The sequence below is a fragment of the Solea senegalensis genome, unplaced genomic scaffold, assembly GCF_019176455.1.
Source record: "Solea senegalensis isolate Sse05_10M unplaced genomic scaffold, IFAPA_SoseM_1 scf7180000013854, whole genome shotgun sequence".
Lineage (NCBI taxonomy): Eukaryota > Metazoa > Chordata > Actinopteri > Pleuronectiformes > Soleidae > Solea > Solea senegalensis.
In genome coordinates, this window is record NW_025320906.1 from 1 (window position 1) to 15,191 (window position 15,191).

The following is a 15,191-nucleotide window of genomic DNA, read 5'->3' on the forward strand; positions in this document are numbered from 1 at the left end:
CCATCACTAAGTTCAAATGTCTTATTTTGTCACTTCAGTGTTTGAAATGCTTTGTTCAGATTGACGTCAGTGACACAAAGTGACCACACGAGGCAGCAGAGGACCAGCAGCTCCTGTGTCCCCGCAGCTAAAATCACTGGTTTTCTCTATGGGCTTTGGTGTGGGAGAGTGAGTGGATGGAGCTGTTAATCTATGACCTAAAAGAGCGTAGACTTAATCTGACATAGATTGTATTAGGTGTCAGTACCTCGTCATCAACACAACAAAGTAGATTAAAGTGATATGATGTGGTTTTTATTGATGTTGAAAATGTCATTCTTCATTAAGCCACAGAAACAGAAACCACAGACACTGATGATGTTTGGAAAGTGCAAAAACCCTCTGAGTGTCATGAGTTTCCTGTCACTGTGGACACGTTCTTCACTGTCGTTCACAGAGCAGCAGGAGGACAGAGGTCATCCTGAGGTCACGCACACTCAGTTTCACCTGCATCACAGCAGAAACCACACTTCCTCATTCATGGCATAATCTGCTCATGTGTGTTTCATTTTCCATGTGTGTGTGTGTGTGTGTGTGTAACTCTGAGTGTTGTTCTGCTCACACGCAGCAGGGGGCGCTGTTGTCAGGCAGCATGAAGAGGAGGAGAAGCAGTGCATGCTGGGACAGAAAAGCTCGTCAGTGAGAAGATGATGTTCTTCAGACAAAGAGTCAAACTCTTAACATCTTTATTTACTTTGTTTTCTATTGGATTGAAAACCTTGAATTTTATTTTATATTATTTTGACTTCTTTCTTTTTATTTTATATAAAGCATTTATTCATTTTTAATTGATTTTACTTTCTGTATCTTTTAATTTCACTTTCAAACATTCACTTTTTGTTCTTTTTATCTCAGTGTGTGTGAACCTGTGTGTTTCAGGCTGGTTCTCAGCAGCAGGGGGCGCTCACAGCGCAGGACGGCGGCTCAGTTAATGACAGACATGTTGATTTTTTAAGTCTTTATTTATTGATGGTTTCAACAAAGAATGACTGAGACGAGCTTTGACCTCGTCCACCACTGAAGCTGCTGTCTCTTCATGTCCTACAGAGGACACAGAGACACTGAGGAACCAACAGACCGGAACCCAGGATAAACCGGTTCAGTGAATGTGGTCCTGAAGGTGTGGAGGTGGATCAGTGAGTCAGAGGAGACGCTGTAGAAGGACAGAGTCCCAGCAGGACAGTCCACATACACTGATACTCTGTGAGAGACAGAGGACATGATGAATTTTTCTGTCCCACAGTGAAGGACAGAGTTACCATGAACATCAGAGCAGATCAGACTCCAGGACTGATCATTATCTCCAAACAAACACTCAAAACTGTTGCCTTTCCTCTTGATTCCTCTGTAACTCAGTGATATATAAACAGTTCCTCTCCACTCGACCTCCCAGTAACAGCGACCAGTCAGACCAGGTCTACACAGCAGCTGAGACCAGAACTCAAATCTGTCTGGATGATCAGGATACGACTGATCTTCTGTCACAAAGGTCACTTTCCTGTTGTCGTCAGACAGTTTGAGGTTTCTGTGCATTGTGTTTGTGTCCAGTTCCAGTTCACATGAATCTGATGAAGACAACGAGACACAGCTGCAGTTTATTGATGATCAGCTGATATGTTATTATTTCCTGTAAATCCATACTTACACTTCCTGAGACCAGGTTTTAACCTCTGCTCTCCAGCATGGTCCATCCTGGAGGAAGAAACAGTCTGAATGAGTTTCTGTCCAACATGAGTCCAAACTGTTGTCTTAATGACGCACTCTGGTGGACACAATGATGAACTACAAGGACAGGTGTGTTTCAAAGAGAAGACGGTGGCTGTTTCTCAATACTCAAGTATGCAAGTATGTACTTGTTACTTGGGAAGTATATACTTGAGAAGTACGCTGGGAGTATATACTTGCCAAGTACGGGAGTACACAAGTATGTGGTTGTTTCTCAATACTCAAGTATGCAAGTATGTATGTATTGTTCTGCTGTAGTTCTGCTGCAGTGCTGCAGCCTCATTAGCGCCACCTACGGTGTTGATAAATGAACATATGAAATACTTTTAATAAATGCATATATATGTTGTTATTATTTTTACATTTTAAATATTTAACTTCATTTATTAATTTATTTCTATTAAAATATACAATACAAATTATACAATGTGGAAAATAAATGTATTACAGCATTGTAGAGTAGTATATATATGTATATATATATGACTTGTACAAATATATACTACTCTACATATCTAATATCTACATATTATATTTAAATACAGATACAATGACCGTGCAACTTTAATATAAATCTAACATTCAAAGTTAGAATAAATAAAACATTAACAATATACAAACTTTTAAACTGTCAGGTCAAAACGTTTCCATTAAAAACAAAATAACACGTCAACAACAAATCTATGGATCACACCGAGCATCTAATGACAGCGACGTCTGAGCCAGCGGATCATTTCATCAGGACAGGCCGAGGTCACGCTGCTCTGTGCCGGGCACAGTGAGCGCCGAGCGTCCGCAGAGGCGGAGCTTATCGTTTTTGTCGTTTTTGTCAGGCTTCCTTCTTCTTATGAACGATAGGTGATGAGTTGATGATGCAGGAGAAGACCCCACTGACACAGGACTTGTACCGAACAAAGGGATTTGATTTAGTCACAAGTCAGGCGTCAGAACCAAGCTCTGCAGCAGCTCGGGAGAATGTGTTCTTGCCGAATCTCCGAACAATTCTGCCTCAGAAAAGCAAAACTAACCTTATATAGATTTTCTAGCATTTTTTTCAGTATATAAAACGTCCGTTTGTCACAAATTTAAATGTGGGAGTTGCCGAAAGCCTCCTGACGCTCACAAACCAAAAATTGTATCTCTATCATCAACCGTTCTTGAAATATGACAACTTTAAAACATGCTGTTTTCTCTGCTTTCTCTGCTGATTTTGGAGAGATAGAGACAGGCGTGTGTGTGCGTGTGTGTGCGCGTGTGTAAGGAGCAGAGGGGACTTTGGGAGGGGCTTGTCAGTCTCTCTGTATTCTTCCACCCAAAACTTTGACGTCTAACTCCTCCCACAGTTTTGAGAAAACCCCCACACGTTATATCAAAACGTGCGGCTCGACCGGGACTTGTGTGCTATGACTTTTCTAAGCGTTTCAAGTAACCATGGCGACAAAAATCGCAAAAAAATGCCATATAACTTCCACATGCCGTGGATTTTCTAGCAAGTACGCACAAGTACGCACAAGTATGGATATTGAGAAACGGCCGGTGTCTGCAGAACCAGAGACCACAGTTTCAGGAGGCTACGCATTTACTCAGCAGCGCCACCACGTGGACAACACAGAAGACAACTTCTGTTTATACATTTGAAACCCACCACGAGTAAACCAGCAACAAGTTGGCCCAGCACAAACCAAGTAAACAAAGAAAATAGATAAAATAGAGGGATTTCATTTGTATTTTTTACAGTGTATCAAATCGCAGTATTGTGGGTCTAAAAAGCATAAACTTTGTATTTGAATTACGGTTGTTTGATCGCTTGCTTGAATCGAGACCTAGTTTCCAGTGCTTTCGTGGTTTTTTCAGCTGCGCGTCACAGAGGAAACACATGGCTACTTATGCAGCTGCTGCTGCGGAGGCGCGTCGCTGTTACTGCTGCTTCCAAAACTTGTGTGTTTTCACCGTTGAATGAAGAATGAAGAACAACTTGATTGTAGCTGTTAGATGACGAACATCTCGTACACAACTCACTACAAACACCACAGAATAAAGACATCTTTACTTTAGTTTGACCGTAGACTGTTTGAAGTGGACCAGGACTGTTCTGTACCCAGTACCAGGACTTCTCACATGATGCTGCTACTCTGTGCAGATGATCTGTCCAGTTCATGGTTCTGGTCGTTTCTCAGGCTGAACTACGTGACATTCACTCGTTCTCACGAGGTGTTTAAAAAGTGTCACTAATGTTTGGTTATACTCACTGACAGAGGAAAACATAATAACAGGACATCTTCAACCTGAACCTGCTGACAAGTTTGAATACTGCTGATGAACATGAAGAGGAAGGAGGAGGAGGAGAATACCTGAGAGTGTCCAGTCTCCAGTGAGGACTCTTCAGTCCAGCAGACAGCAGCTTCTCTCCTGAGTCTCCTGGATGATTGTAGCTCAGGTCCAGTTCTCTGAGATGGGAGGGGTTGGAGTTCAGAGCTGAGGTCAGAGAAGAACATCCTTCCTCTGAGACCAGACAACCTGACAGACTGGAGTTAAGAAGATATGATGAACTCAGTGATTCAAAAAAAAAACATCTTCATCAACAAGAACCTAAAGAAGCAAAGAGTCTGAGTCAGAGTTCTGACCTGAGAGTCTCCAGAGAACAGTGAGGACTCTTCAGTCCATCACACAGCAGCTTCACTCCTTGATCCTGCAGGTCGTTGTTACTCAGGTCCACGTGTCTCAGACGAGAGGACACAGAGCTGAGGACTGAGGACAGAGCTTCACAGCTTCTCTCTGAGAGTTTACAGCCACTCATTCTGAGGAGGAGTTCAAGAAAATCTATTCACATATGTAATTAAAAAAATAATCAGAGTAGAATTGTCCATTTAAATCAGCTGAGCACCAACCTGAGAGTCTCCAGAGAACAGTGAGGACTCTTCAGTCCATCACACAGCAGCTTCACTCCTTGATCCTGCAGGTCGTTGTTACTCAGGTCCACGTGTCTCAGACGAGAGGACACAGAGCTGAGGACTGAGGACAGAGCTTCACAGCTTCTCTCTGAGAGTTTACAGCCACTCATTCTGAGGAGGAGTTCAAGAAAATCTATTCACATATGTAATTAAAAAAATAATCAGAGTAGAATTGTCCATTTAAATCAGCTGACCTGAGAGTCTCCAGAGAACAGTGAGGACTCTTCAGTCCATCACACAGCAGCTTCACTCCTGGATCCTTCAGGTCATTGTTACTCAGGTCCAGTTCTCTGAGATGGGAGGGGTTGGAGTTCAGAGCTGAGGTCAGAGAAGAACATCCTTCCTTTGAGACCAGACAACCTGACAGACTGGAGTTAAGAAGATATGATGAACTCAGTGATTCAGAAAAAACATCTTCATCAACAAGAACCTAAAGAAGCAAAGAGTCTGAGTCAGAGTTCTGACCTGAGAGTCTCCAGAGAACAGTGAGGACTCTTCAGTCCATCACACAGCAGCTTCACTCCTTGATCCTGCAGGTCGTTGTTACTCAGGTCCACATGTCTCAGACGAGAGGACACAGAGCTGAGGACTGAGGACAGAGCTTCACAGCTTCTCTCTGAGAGTTTACAGCCACTCATTCTGAGGAGGAGTTCAAGAAAATCTATTCACATATGTAATTAAAAAAATAATCAGGGACAGGTGAGGAGCAAGAGAAGGGTATCAAGGAGAAACTGTGAGCTTTCAGAAGGCCGTCCCCATCCTCTCCAGAAGAAGTATAAGCTTTGACTGATTTTTGAAGAGTTGGAAAGCTAAACAGAACGTGCTATATTCACCACATGATGAGAATATATATACAGGCGAGGGTTGCGGTATAAGGACACATTTTCTGTGGAATGAACAGAGACCTTTTCTTTTCTTTTTTAGAGCGCCATGGTGGGGGCCCTCAGCCCACAGGTGGGAGAGGCTTTCCCTCACAGCTAGATATTTTATCTAGCTCAGGCCAGGGTCTTTTCTTAGAGACCCCAGCCTTGGGATCACTCTTTTTGTTTATCCTTTTTTCTATTTCTTGCTGTTGAATCCAGTTAAACGTAGTAAAATCCTATCTAAAGTGAGAACAGAACAAGCCCATGTGGTTTATTTACAAGAGACCCATTTGACAGACAAGGAGCATATAAAGCTAAAGAAAAGGGGCTTTTACAAATCTGTTTTTTTCTTCATATAAATCAGGGCAGAGAAGAGGAGTTGCTATTCTCATTTCAAACAAGCTACATTTTGAAAAAGTATTCGAAATGGGTGATAAAGAGGGCACGTTTATTTTAAGTAAGGGGTAAGATAGATGGGAATCCAATTACAATTGAATTCCAGTCTGTTGAATGATCTGTCTTTTAAGGCACAAATTAAATCAGAAATGTGTCTCTTCTTAGAATTCAATGATACTGGAGAGGTTTCACCTCCCATGTTATGGGATACTCTGAAGGCTGTTCTGAGAGGGAAAATTATAGCAATATCGTCATTTAAGAAAAAAATAGGAATAAAAAGTTAGAGGATTTCAAAAACAAGCTAAAAGTGCTAGAAGGAAAACAGAAATTAGATTTGGCACAGAATACATTGAGAGAAATTAGACACACCAGGAATGAAATTAATAATTTGGCTACACAAGAAATCGAGAAAGATTTAATGTTTCTGAAACAGAAACACTACGAAAGTGGCTCCAAATCTATGAAAGTATTGGCATGGAAATTGAAAAAAAGGATAGCGAAAATACAATTCATAAAATTAGGGATCCAAGGACAAAAGCGATAACAAATAAACTAAATGAAATTCAGGAAGCTTTTGAAGTGTTTTACAAAACCTTATATTCTGAAGTCCCAGGTGGGAGTGTGGCCCAAATTGACAGCTTCCTGAATTCCCTAGATTTACCCACTCTCGATGAAAATCAAAATAAAATGATGACTGCGGATATAACTGAAGAAGAATTAAAAGTTGCAATTGGTAGACTTAAATTAAGCAAATCACCAGGATCTGATGGCTACACGGCAGAGTGGTACAAGGAATTTAAAAAAGAACTAATACCTGTTTTACGTCCTACTCTGAATTGGGCTTTAAAAAATGTGCAAACGCCACCCAGCTGGAAGGAGGCAATCATTTCAGCCATACCAAAAGAAGGCAAGGATAAAGTGGAGTGTGGCTCTTTTAGGCCAATCTCTGTTGTTAATGTGGACTATAAATGATTTACTTCTGCTATGGCCAAACGATTAGAAGAATTCCTGCCGACACTGATACATAATGATCAGACAGGTTTCATACACCAACGCTAAACACAAGACAATATACCAAAGACACTACATATTATGGATCATATACAAAGAAATCAAACTGAAGCAATTGTGATGAGCGTAGATGCTGAAAAGGCCTTTGATTCGGTTAAGTGGATTTTTCTCTACAGAGTGTTGCATAGAATTGGCTTCCACGATACAATTATTAAAACCATACAGGCACTATATGACAAACCTACCACCAGGGTCAAGGTCAATGGATATTTGTCAAATAGTTTTACCCTAGAAAGGGGCACCAGACAGGGCTGTGCATGGTCACCACTGCTCTTCGCATTATATTAGGAACCACTAGCTCAGTACATCAGACAAAAAGAAGATATTAAGGGAATCATTATTAAAGGGACGGAATATAAATTGGCCTGTTATGCAGATGATATTTTGATATACCTTGCGCAACCAACTCACTCTCTGCCTAAATTGATGCAAGCATTTGAACAATATGGCCAATTATCTGGGTACAAAATCAACATGAGTAAAACCCAAATACTCTCATATAACTACTGCCCACCAAGAGAAATCAAAAGTAGCTACCCCTTGACATGGCAAACAGAGTCCTTTAAATACTTAGGCATCAACCTACCAAAAGATCTTACAAAATTATCGGAATATAACTATTCACCCATACATAGAAAAATAAAGGATGATATAGGAAGATGGAACTTAATTCCCTTCTTTAGCCTTAGTTCAAGAATTGACTCATTAAAATGATTATATTGCCAAGACTTTTATATTTATTTCAAACATTGCCAATAGAGATTAACCAAAACCAATTTAACAAGTGGGACAAACTGCTATCCAGGTATATAGCAGTTCGCCTCAAAACCTTACAGCTGGTTAAACAAAAGGGAGGATGAGGATATTTTAGATATTTTTTATTTTGCAGCGCCCTCCATCCCCATACACGCAATTTTAGCTGATAATAACTTGCAAACCCACATAAATAACATTGATAATCCATGGGTGGCGTGGACCCTTAAAGTATGGAAAATTATTATAAAATAACATAAACTTGAAAATGATATTTTGGCTCTTAAATGGTGTGCTTATGATTCGGATTTTAGACCTAATAAATTGGATTCTAGATTTAAGGACTGGATAGCTAACGGTATAACAGCCTTATGTAGAGTAATGAAAGATGGAAAGTTACTCAGTTTTGAAACGCTTAAAAGGACACATGTTTTAGAAAAACAAGACTTTTATAGATACCTGCAGTTACGGCATTACGTCAATACAAAGATGAAAAATCTAACAAAGATAAACACATGTCTAATTCAATTATTTACAAAAGCTACGATTCGGCAGCTATTAATAAAACTGTGTCATGCTTATATAAGGGTCTGTCTAATTTGAAATCTCACTCTACTTCATATATTCAAATAAAATGGGAGAAGGAAGGAGGGATAAATATATCTGAGGAAGAATGGACAACAATTTGGAGGTATCAATGGAGATGTACCAGCTCACAGAAGTGGAGGGAATTTGGATGGAAAAGCTTGATTAGGTACTTTATTACACCTTCTCAGAAGTCTCACTATGATGATAATTCCCCTGTCTGCTGGAGGAACTGTGGAAATCCAAATGCTGAGCACTACCATGTTTTCTGGGACTGTCCTGTCATTAAGGGCCGGAGAGGGATACATAATGGTCTACAGGAGATCTTTACCTGCGAAATGCCCCTCGAGAGTAAGGCTATGTTTTTTGGACACATACCTGAGGAATGGCTGAACGGGGATAAACATCAATTAAATATCTTGCTGGTGGCCTGCAAAAAGGGTATAACCAGGAAATGGTTGTCACAGGAAAGCCCAACTTTAAATTTATGGATGGACATTACAATGGACATCTATAAAATGGAGAGGATAACTGCATTTGTTAACCATCAATTGGAGAAATTTGCTTCATACTGGGGGAACTGGTTCAAATATGTCACACTCCATAGACTTGATTTTATTTTTACAAACCAATGACTGTACTACGAAAAGGATCACTCCCTAACTTGTACATAGTTGCTAATGTGTGTTTTTCCTTTTTTCATTGTTTTTATTTTGTCTAGGCATTTAGAGCAGACAACAGATGTGAGATGTATGCATGTATGTTTTGCCGGATGTGAATGTCTGTTTCTGAATGTCAATAAAAAATTAATTATAAAAAAAATAATAATAATAACAATCAGAGAATTGTCCCTATAAATCAGCTGAGCACCAACCTGAGAGTCTCCAGAGAACAGTGAGGACTCTTCAGTCCATCACACAGCAGCTTCACTCCTGGATCCTGCAGGTCGTTGTTACTCAGATCCAGTTCTCTCAGATGGGAGGGGTTTGAGTTCAGAGCTGAGGTCAGAGAAGAACATCCTTCCTCTGAGACCAGACAACCTGACAGACTGGAGTTAAGAAGATATGACAAACTCAGTGATTCAGAAAAAAACATCTTCATCAACAAGAACCTAAAGAAGCAAAGAGTCTGAGTCAGAGTTCTGACCTGAGAGTCTCCAGAGAACAGTGAGGACTCTTCAGTCCATGACACAGCAGCTTCACTCCTGGATCCTGCAGGTCATTGTTACTCAGGTCCACGTGTCTCAGACTAGAGGACACAGAGCTGAGGACTGAGGACAGAGCTTCACAGCTTCTCTCTGAGAGGTTACAGCCACTCAGTCTGAGGTAGAAAACAGTGATGAACAAAAGGTTAAACATGTTTGTCTTGTGCTCTTTAGAATATGTCTTAGTAATATTTATATACTGATCCACGTACAGAGCTTTGTTGGAGGCTTTGACCACCGGCAGCAGCTTCAGAAGAGCCTCCTCTGAAGCAGAGTATTTCTTCAGGTCAAACTCTTCCAAATCTTTTCCTGGTGACAGTAAGATGAAGACCAGAGCTGACCACTGAGCAGGAGACAGTGTCTTTGTGGACAGGCGTCCTGATGTGAGGGACTCTTGGATCTCCTCCACAAGAGAACGATGGTTCAGTTCATTCAGACAGTGGAACAGGTTGATGCTTCTCTCTGCTGACAGATTCTCACTGATCTTCTTCTTGATGTACTCAACTGTTTCCTGATTGGTCTGTGAACCACTTCCTGTTTGTGTCAGTAGACCTCTTAAGAGCTTCTGATTGGTCTCCAGTGAAAGACCCAGGAGGAAGCGGAGGGACAAGTCCAGGTGTCCATTTGGACTCAGTAAGGCCTCGTCCACAGCACTCTGGTGCAGATGATTCAGTTCAGGTTTGTTTGTTTGTATGGACTGCTGGCTCGTTGTTGGTTCTTCTGACAACAGATTTGTTCCAGAGGTGATGAAGGTCAGATGAACATGAAGAGCAGCCAGAAACTCCTGAACACTCAGATGGACAAAGCAGAAGACCTTGTCCTGGTACAGGCCTCTCTCCTCTTTAAAGATCTGAGTGAAGACTCCTGAGTAAACTGAAGCTGCTGTGATATCGATGCCACACTCTGTCAGGTCTGATTCATAGAAGATCAGGTTTCCTTTCTGCAGCTGCTGAAAAGCCAGTTTCCCCAGAGACTTAATCATCTTCCTGTTCTTTGGACTCCAGTGTGGATCTGTCTCAGCTCCTCCATCATATTTGACCTTCTTCACTTTGGACTGAACCACCAGGAAGTGGATGTACATCTCAGTCAGGGTCTTGGGCAGTTCTCCTCCATCTCTGGTTTTCAACATGTTCTCCAGAACTGTTGAAGTGATCCAGCAGAAGACTGGGATGTGGCACATGATGTGGAGGCTTCGTGATGTCTGGATGTGGGAGATGATCCTCCTGGCCTGCTCCTCATCTCTGAACCTCTTCCTGAAGTAGTCCTCCTTCTGTGGGTCCGTGAACCCTCTGACCTCTGTCACCATGTCCACACAGTCAGGAGGGATCTGATTGGCTGCTGCAGGTCGTGTGGTTATCCAGAAGCGAGCAGAGGGAAGCAGTTTCCCCCTGATGAGGTTTGTCAGCAGCACGTCCACTGAGGTGGACACTGTGACGTCAGTCAGGATCTCACTGTTGTGGAAGTCCAGAGGAAGTCGACACTCGTCCAGACCATCAAAGATGAAGACCACCTTAAAGTCTTCAAACCTGCAGATTCCTGCTTCTTTGGTTTCAGTGAAGAAGTGATGGATGAGTTCCACCAAACTGAACTTCTTCTCTTTCAGCACATTCAGCTCTCTGAAGGTGAAGGGAAACATGAGCTGTACGTTCTGGTTGCTTTTGTCTTCAGCCCAGTCCAGAGTGAACTTCTGTGTTAACACTGTTTTCCCAATGCCAGCCACGCCCTTTGTCATCACTCTTCTGATTGGTCCGTCTCTTCCAGCTGAGGCTTTAAAGATGTCTTCTTGTCTGATGGATGTTTCTGGTCTGTCTGGTTTCCAGGAAGCTCTTTCAATCTGTCTGACCTCATGTTCTTCATTGACCTCTCCAGTCCCTCCCTCTGTGATGTAGAGCTCTGTGAAGATCTCATTCAGAAGGGTGGAGTTTCCTGCTTTAGCCACACCCTCAAACAAACACTGGAACTTCTTCTTCAGGTTTGATTTGAGTTCACGTCGCCAAGCTGAAGCTCTGATTTCTGACAGAACACAAGAAAATAAATCAGTGAGTGGATCATTGAGAAAATAAGATGTTCTTCCTTTCACATTAAAAGTCCTCTTACTGTCAGCTAGCTTCTCCTGCTTCATCCTCCTTAAGAAGTCCTCTGTGATCTTCAGAAAGGCCTCTCTGCTGCTCCTCTGCTCCTCATCCTCCCTCTGATTCTCTGAGACTTCTGTGTGATCTGTATCCAGAACCTTGTGGATCTTCTTCAGCTCGTTCTTCACAAAGCAGATGATGTTCTCCTCCAGCAGCTGGAACAGAACATGTGAAGTTTAACCTCAGATGATCAGTGACAGAGTGAAGTCCTGCAGGTCCACAGAGCAGCATCCAGACTGTCAGGACCAGGAGCCTCATGTATAAAAGAGTGTGCAGCTTTCATACTAGAAGACGGCGTACGCACAACATTTATAAAGTACGTACGCAAAGAAAATCTCAGATTTATAAAACTGTGCGTACGCCAAGTCCTGCGCACCTTTTCTTTATACATCCCATCAAACGTGAAACTGAGCGGAGATGAATGAGGAACACACCACGCCCACCCACAAATGAATATACAAATGACTCTAAAACGCCTTTGTCCTGAAGAAAAAGGACAACTGTGGCAGCAAAGAAAGAGGGAAATAAAAGAAAAAGAAGGAAAGTGCACGATCAACTCGTCAATTTATGATGTATAAATCTGTAAAAATAGATTATTTTGGTCTGTTTTTTTTAGAATTAGTGATAAACACAAAGGAACTAAATGTCAGGGTCACAGCGACTGCTCTCATATTAATATTGATGCTTAAAAAACTGGCTGTGCATTGATAGTTGATCCTGTGCATGTTTGTTTCTGGTGTAACATGTATGTTTAGACATGACTGATCCATGTGAGCTGAATTTACAGATTATTTCAACAATCTATAAGTGTCACACGTCATCATCTACACACATTACGCACAAAATAAGCAGACAGAGTTCACGGAGTTACTCCATGTAACCATTCATTACTGTCACTGATTGTGTTGTGGATGCTGCGCCTTTCTCTTCCGATGAAAGGCGCAGCGGTGGCGGAATAACTTTTTCGTAGTTATTTCGTTATCGTGTGGATTAAAATGGGATAAAGAAAATGTTCTACTCAACGTTCAAGTCCCGTTTTCTTACAACAAATGAGTCTGTAACTTTATTTTGTGTTTAAAACATTATAGACTGACGTGTGTTCATGTGTTCATGTGTTCATGTCAGCAGCTGTGTTTACATCACTGTGTTACATAAAGAAAATATTCATCTGTGGAAAACTAATTTCAGTAATTTGCTCAAAGTAAATAAGTGAGTCTCCCTCTCTCTCACACACACACACACACACACACAGGTCTGTAGTGTGTGTGTTCGCTCACAGGATCAGTTTCGTCTTCAGTGTCCTCTCTGATGTTATCCACATATGTTCAAACGTACGTGGTGTATCAGTATTGTTTGTCACAGAAAATTCATGTTTGTCACTGTAGACACATTAATAATATTATTTTCAAACACTGTGATAAGTTTCAGAGCTTAATATTGCAGCGTCTCCACCTGACAAGAGTTTGCGGAGCTCTCGGCAAATTCTCACGGCAGCTCGAGAGTTTGCGCTGCGATGCGCAAACTTCCACGCCAAGTACATTTTTATACATGCCGTCTGTGCGTGAAAGCAAGCGTACGCCGTCTTTTTGTGCGTACGCACGGTTTATACATGAGGCCCCAGGACTCTGCTTCAGTATTAACAGTAGTGTCATGTTTGTACATTTACACACCTTAAATATGGAGTCCAGGTCTGCTCCATGCTGCTGGACAGACTGACCACTGAGAACCTCTGTCTTCTGCTGATCAACTCTGAGGAGAAAAGATTCAGTGTCATTTACTAAACAATCATTTGTTTCTACCAGGTTTTCAATGTGCTGCACCTACGATTCTTCTTCAGCCAAGTTCACATGACATGAGTTTGACAGGTTGAAGACAAAAGTCCCTGAAGGACAGTCTCTAGTGTTTGTTATGTGTGAAGTCTCAAAGACACAATCAGAGAGGCTTGTCCATGAGTCCCTGACCAATCACGGACTCTGACTAGATTTACTGCTGGAAACTTATTCAGAGACGAGGACAGGCTGAAGACGCTTAGTGGAGACGAGTGTTTTTCTGGATTCAACATGTTTTGGACTAGACAGGCTCCCCCTGGTGGAGGATCATGTAAGTGTGTGTTACTATGTGTGAAATTCTTACATCAGTTCACCATGTTTTTGTCCATCCTTGAAGTTAATAATACGACCTATAGACTTGTCACTCTTCATGGACACACAGCTGGGTCCAGGTCCAGGTCCGGCAGAGTCTGGTCCCTGTTGATGGATCCTCCTACAAACACAGGACATGACATGTAAATACAACATCTGCTGTGATTGATCTCATTAAGGTTGGACAATAACACGAAGGAAGATAACAAGGAAATCATAGTAGAAAGATTTAATGAATTCTTTGTCAATGTGGGGCCGAATCTGGCAAAAGACATTCCTGACTCACTCCTTCACTGGGACCACTTTGATAAGGACAGAGACACAAACCCCAGCACAATGTTTCTCACCCCAGTGAAGGACAGAGAGATTAGACACCTGGTCAACAAATGCTTAGCAAGAACATCCACAGATGTTGATGACCTCGACATGAAGCTAATTAAGAAAGTAATAGTTAAAATCGTTTCACCTCTAACACACATCTGCAACCTGTCATTTCAAACAGGAACATTTCCCACCAAAATTAAAGTGGCGAAAGTAGTGCCATTGTTCAAGAAAGGGGACATACAGAAATGTACTAACTACAGACCAGTCTCAATACTACCACAACTGTCAAAAATTCTGGAGAAACTATTTAACGATAGGCTAGACAACTTCATTAACACAACCTGCTATACGATAGTCAATATGGATTCAGAAGAAACCACTCGACGGCGCGAGCTTTAACTGAGTCTGTGGAAACCATCACTGATGCTGTTGACCAGAAATGACATTCAATAGGAATATTCATAGACCTGAAAAAAGCATTTGACACCATCAATTATGATATTTTGATAGCTAAACTGGAGAGATATGGTATTAGAGGCATAGCACTGGAATGGGTCAAGAGTTATCTTCACAACGGATCTCAATATGTTAAGATGGGCGATAACACACATTGACTTGCTTGGACATAGTTTGTGGAGTCCCACAGGGGTCACTGCTGGGTCCAAAACTGTTTATACTATACATTAATGACATATGCAAGGTATCCAATATTCTGAAATTAATACTATTCGCAGATGACACTAATATTTTCTGTTCGGGGGATGACTTGAACCAATCAGTGGAAACAGTCAATAATGAAATGGCCAAGCTGCATGTGTGGTTTAATATAAATAAACTATCACTAAATTTAGAGAAAACTAAATATATGCTGTATGGGGAAAAAGGCCGTAAGACTAGTATTAACATACAAGTTAATGGACATCAAAATAAAAACATCATAATACAAAAGACTGTGGAAACTTTCCACATGGAAAGTGCAGTTTTATTGATGAGAACTCACTGTGAGA

General features: G+C 41.4%; 1 protein-coding gene across 1 annotated transcript in view; it reads right to left on the minus strand.

Annotated features, from left to right (window-relative positions):
• Window positions 1–982: 982 nt before the first annotated feature.
• Window positions 983–15,191, minus strand: part of LOC122760640 (NACHT, LRR and PYD domains-containing protein 3-like) — a 50,640-nt gene continuing 36,431 nt past the window's right edge. The window contains exons 5-14 of the mRNA XM_044015772.1: window positions 13,853–13,981; window positions 13,390–13,468; window positions 9,800–11,874; window positions 9,530–9,703; window positions 5,181–5,354; window positions 4,653–4,826; window positions 4,389–4,562; window positions 4,116–4,289; window positions 1,685–1,731; window positions 983–1,604 (exon numbers count right to left, since the gene is read on the minus strand). Of these exons, the coding sequence (XP_043871707.1) occupies window positions 1,081–1,604; window positions 1,685–1,731; window positions 4,116–4,289; window positions 4,389–4,562; window positions 4,653–4,826; window positions 5,181–5,354; window positions 9,530–9,703; window positions 9,800–11,874; window positions 13,390–13,468; window positions 13,853–13,981 (3,724 nt within the window). The 3' untranslated portion in view covers window positions 983–1,080. The remainder of the gene's footprint in view (window positions 1,605–1,684; window positions 1,732–4,115; window positions 4,290–4,388; window positions 4,563–4,652; window positions 4,827–5,180; window positions 5,355–9,529; window positions 9,704–9,799; window positions 11,875–13,389; window positions 13,469–13,852; window positions 13,982–15,191) is intronic.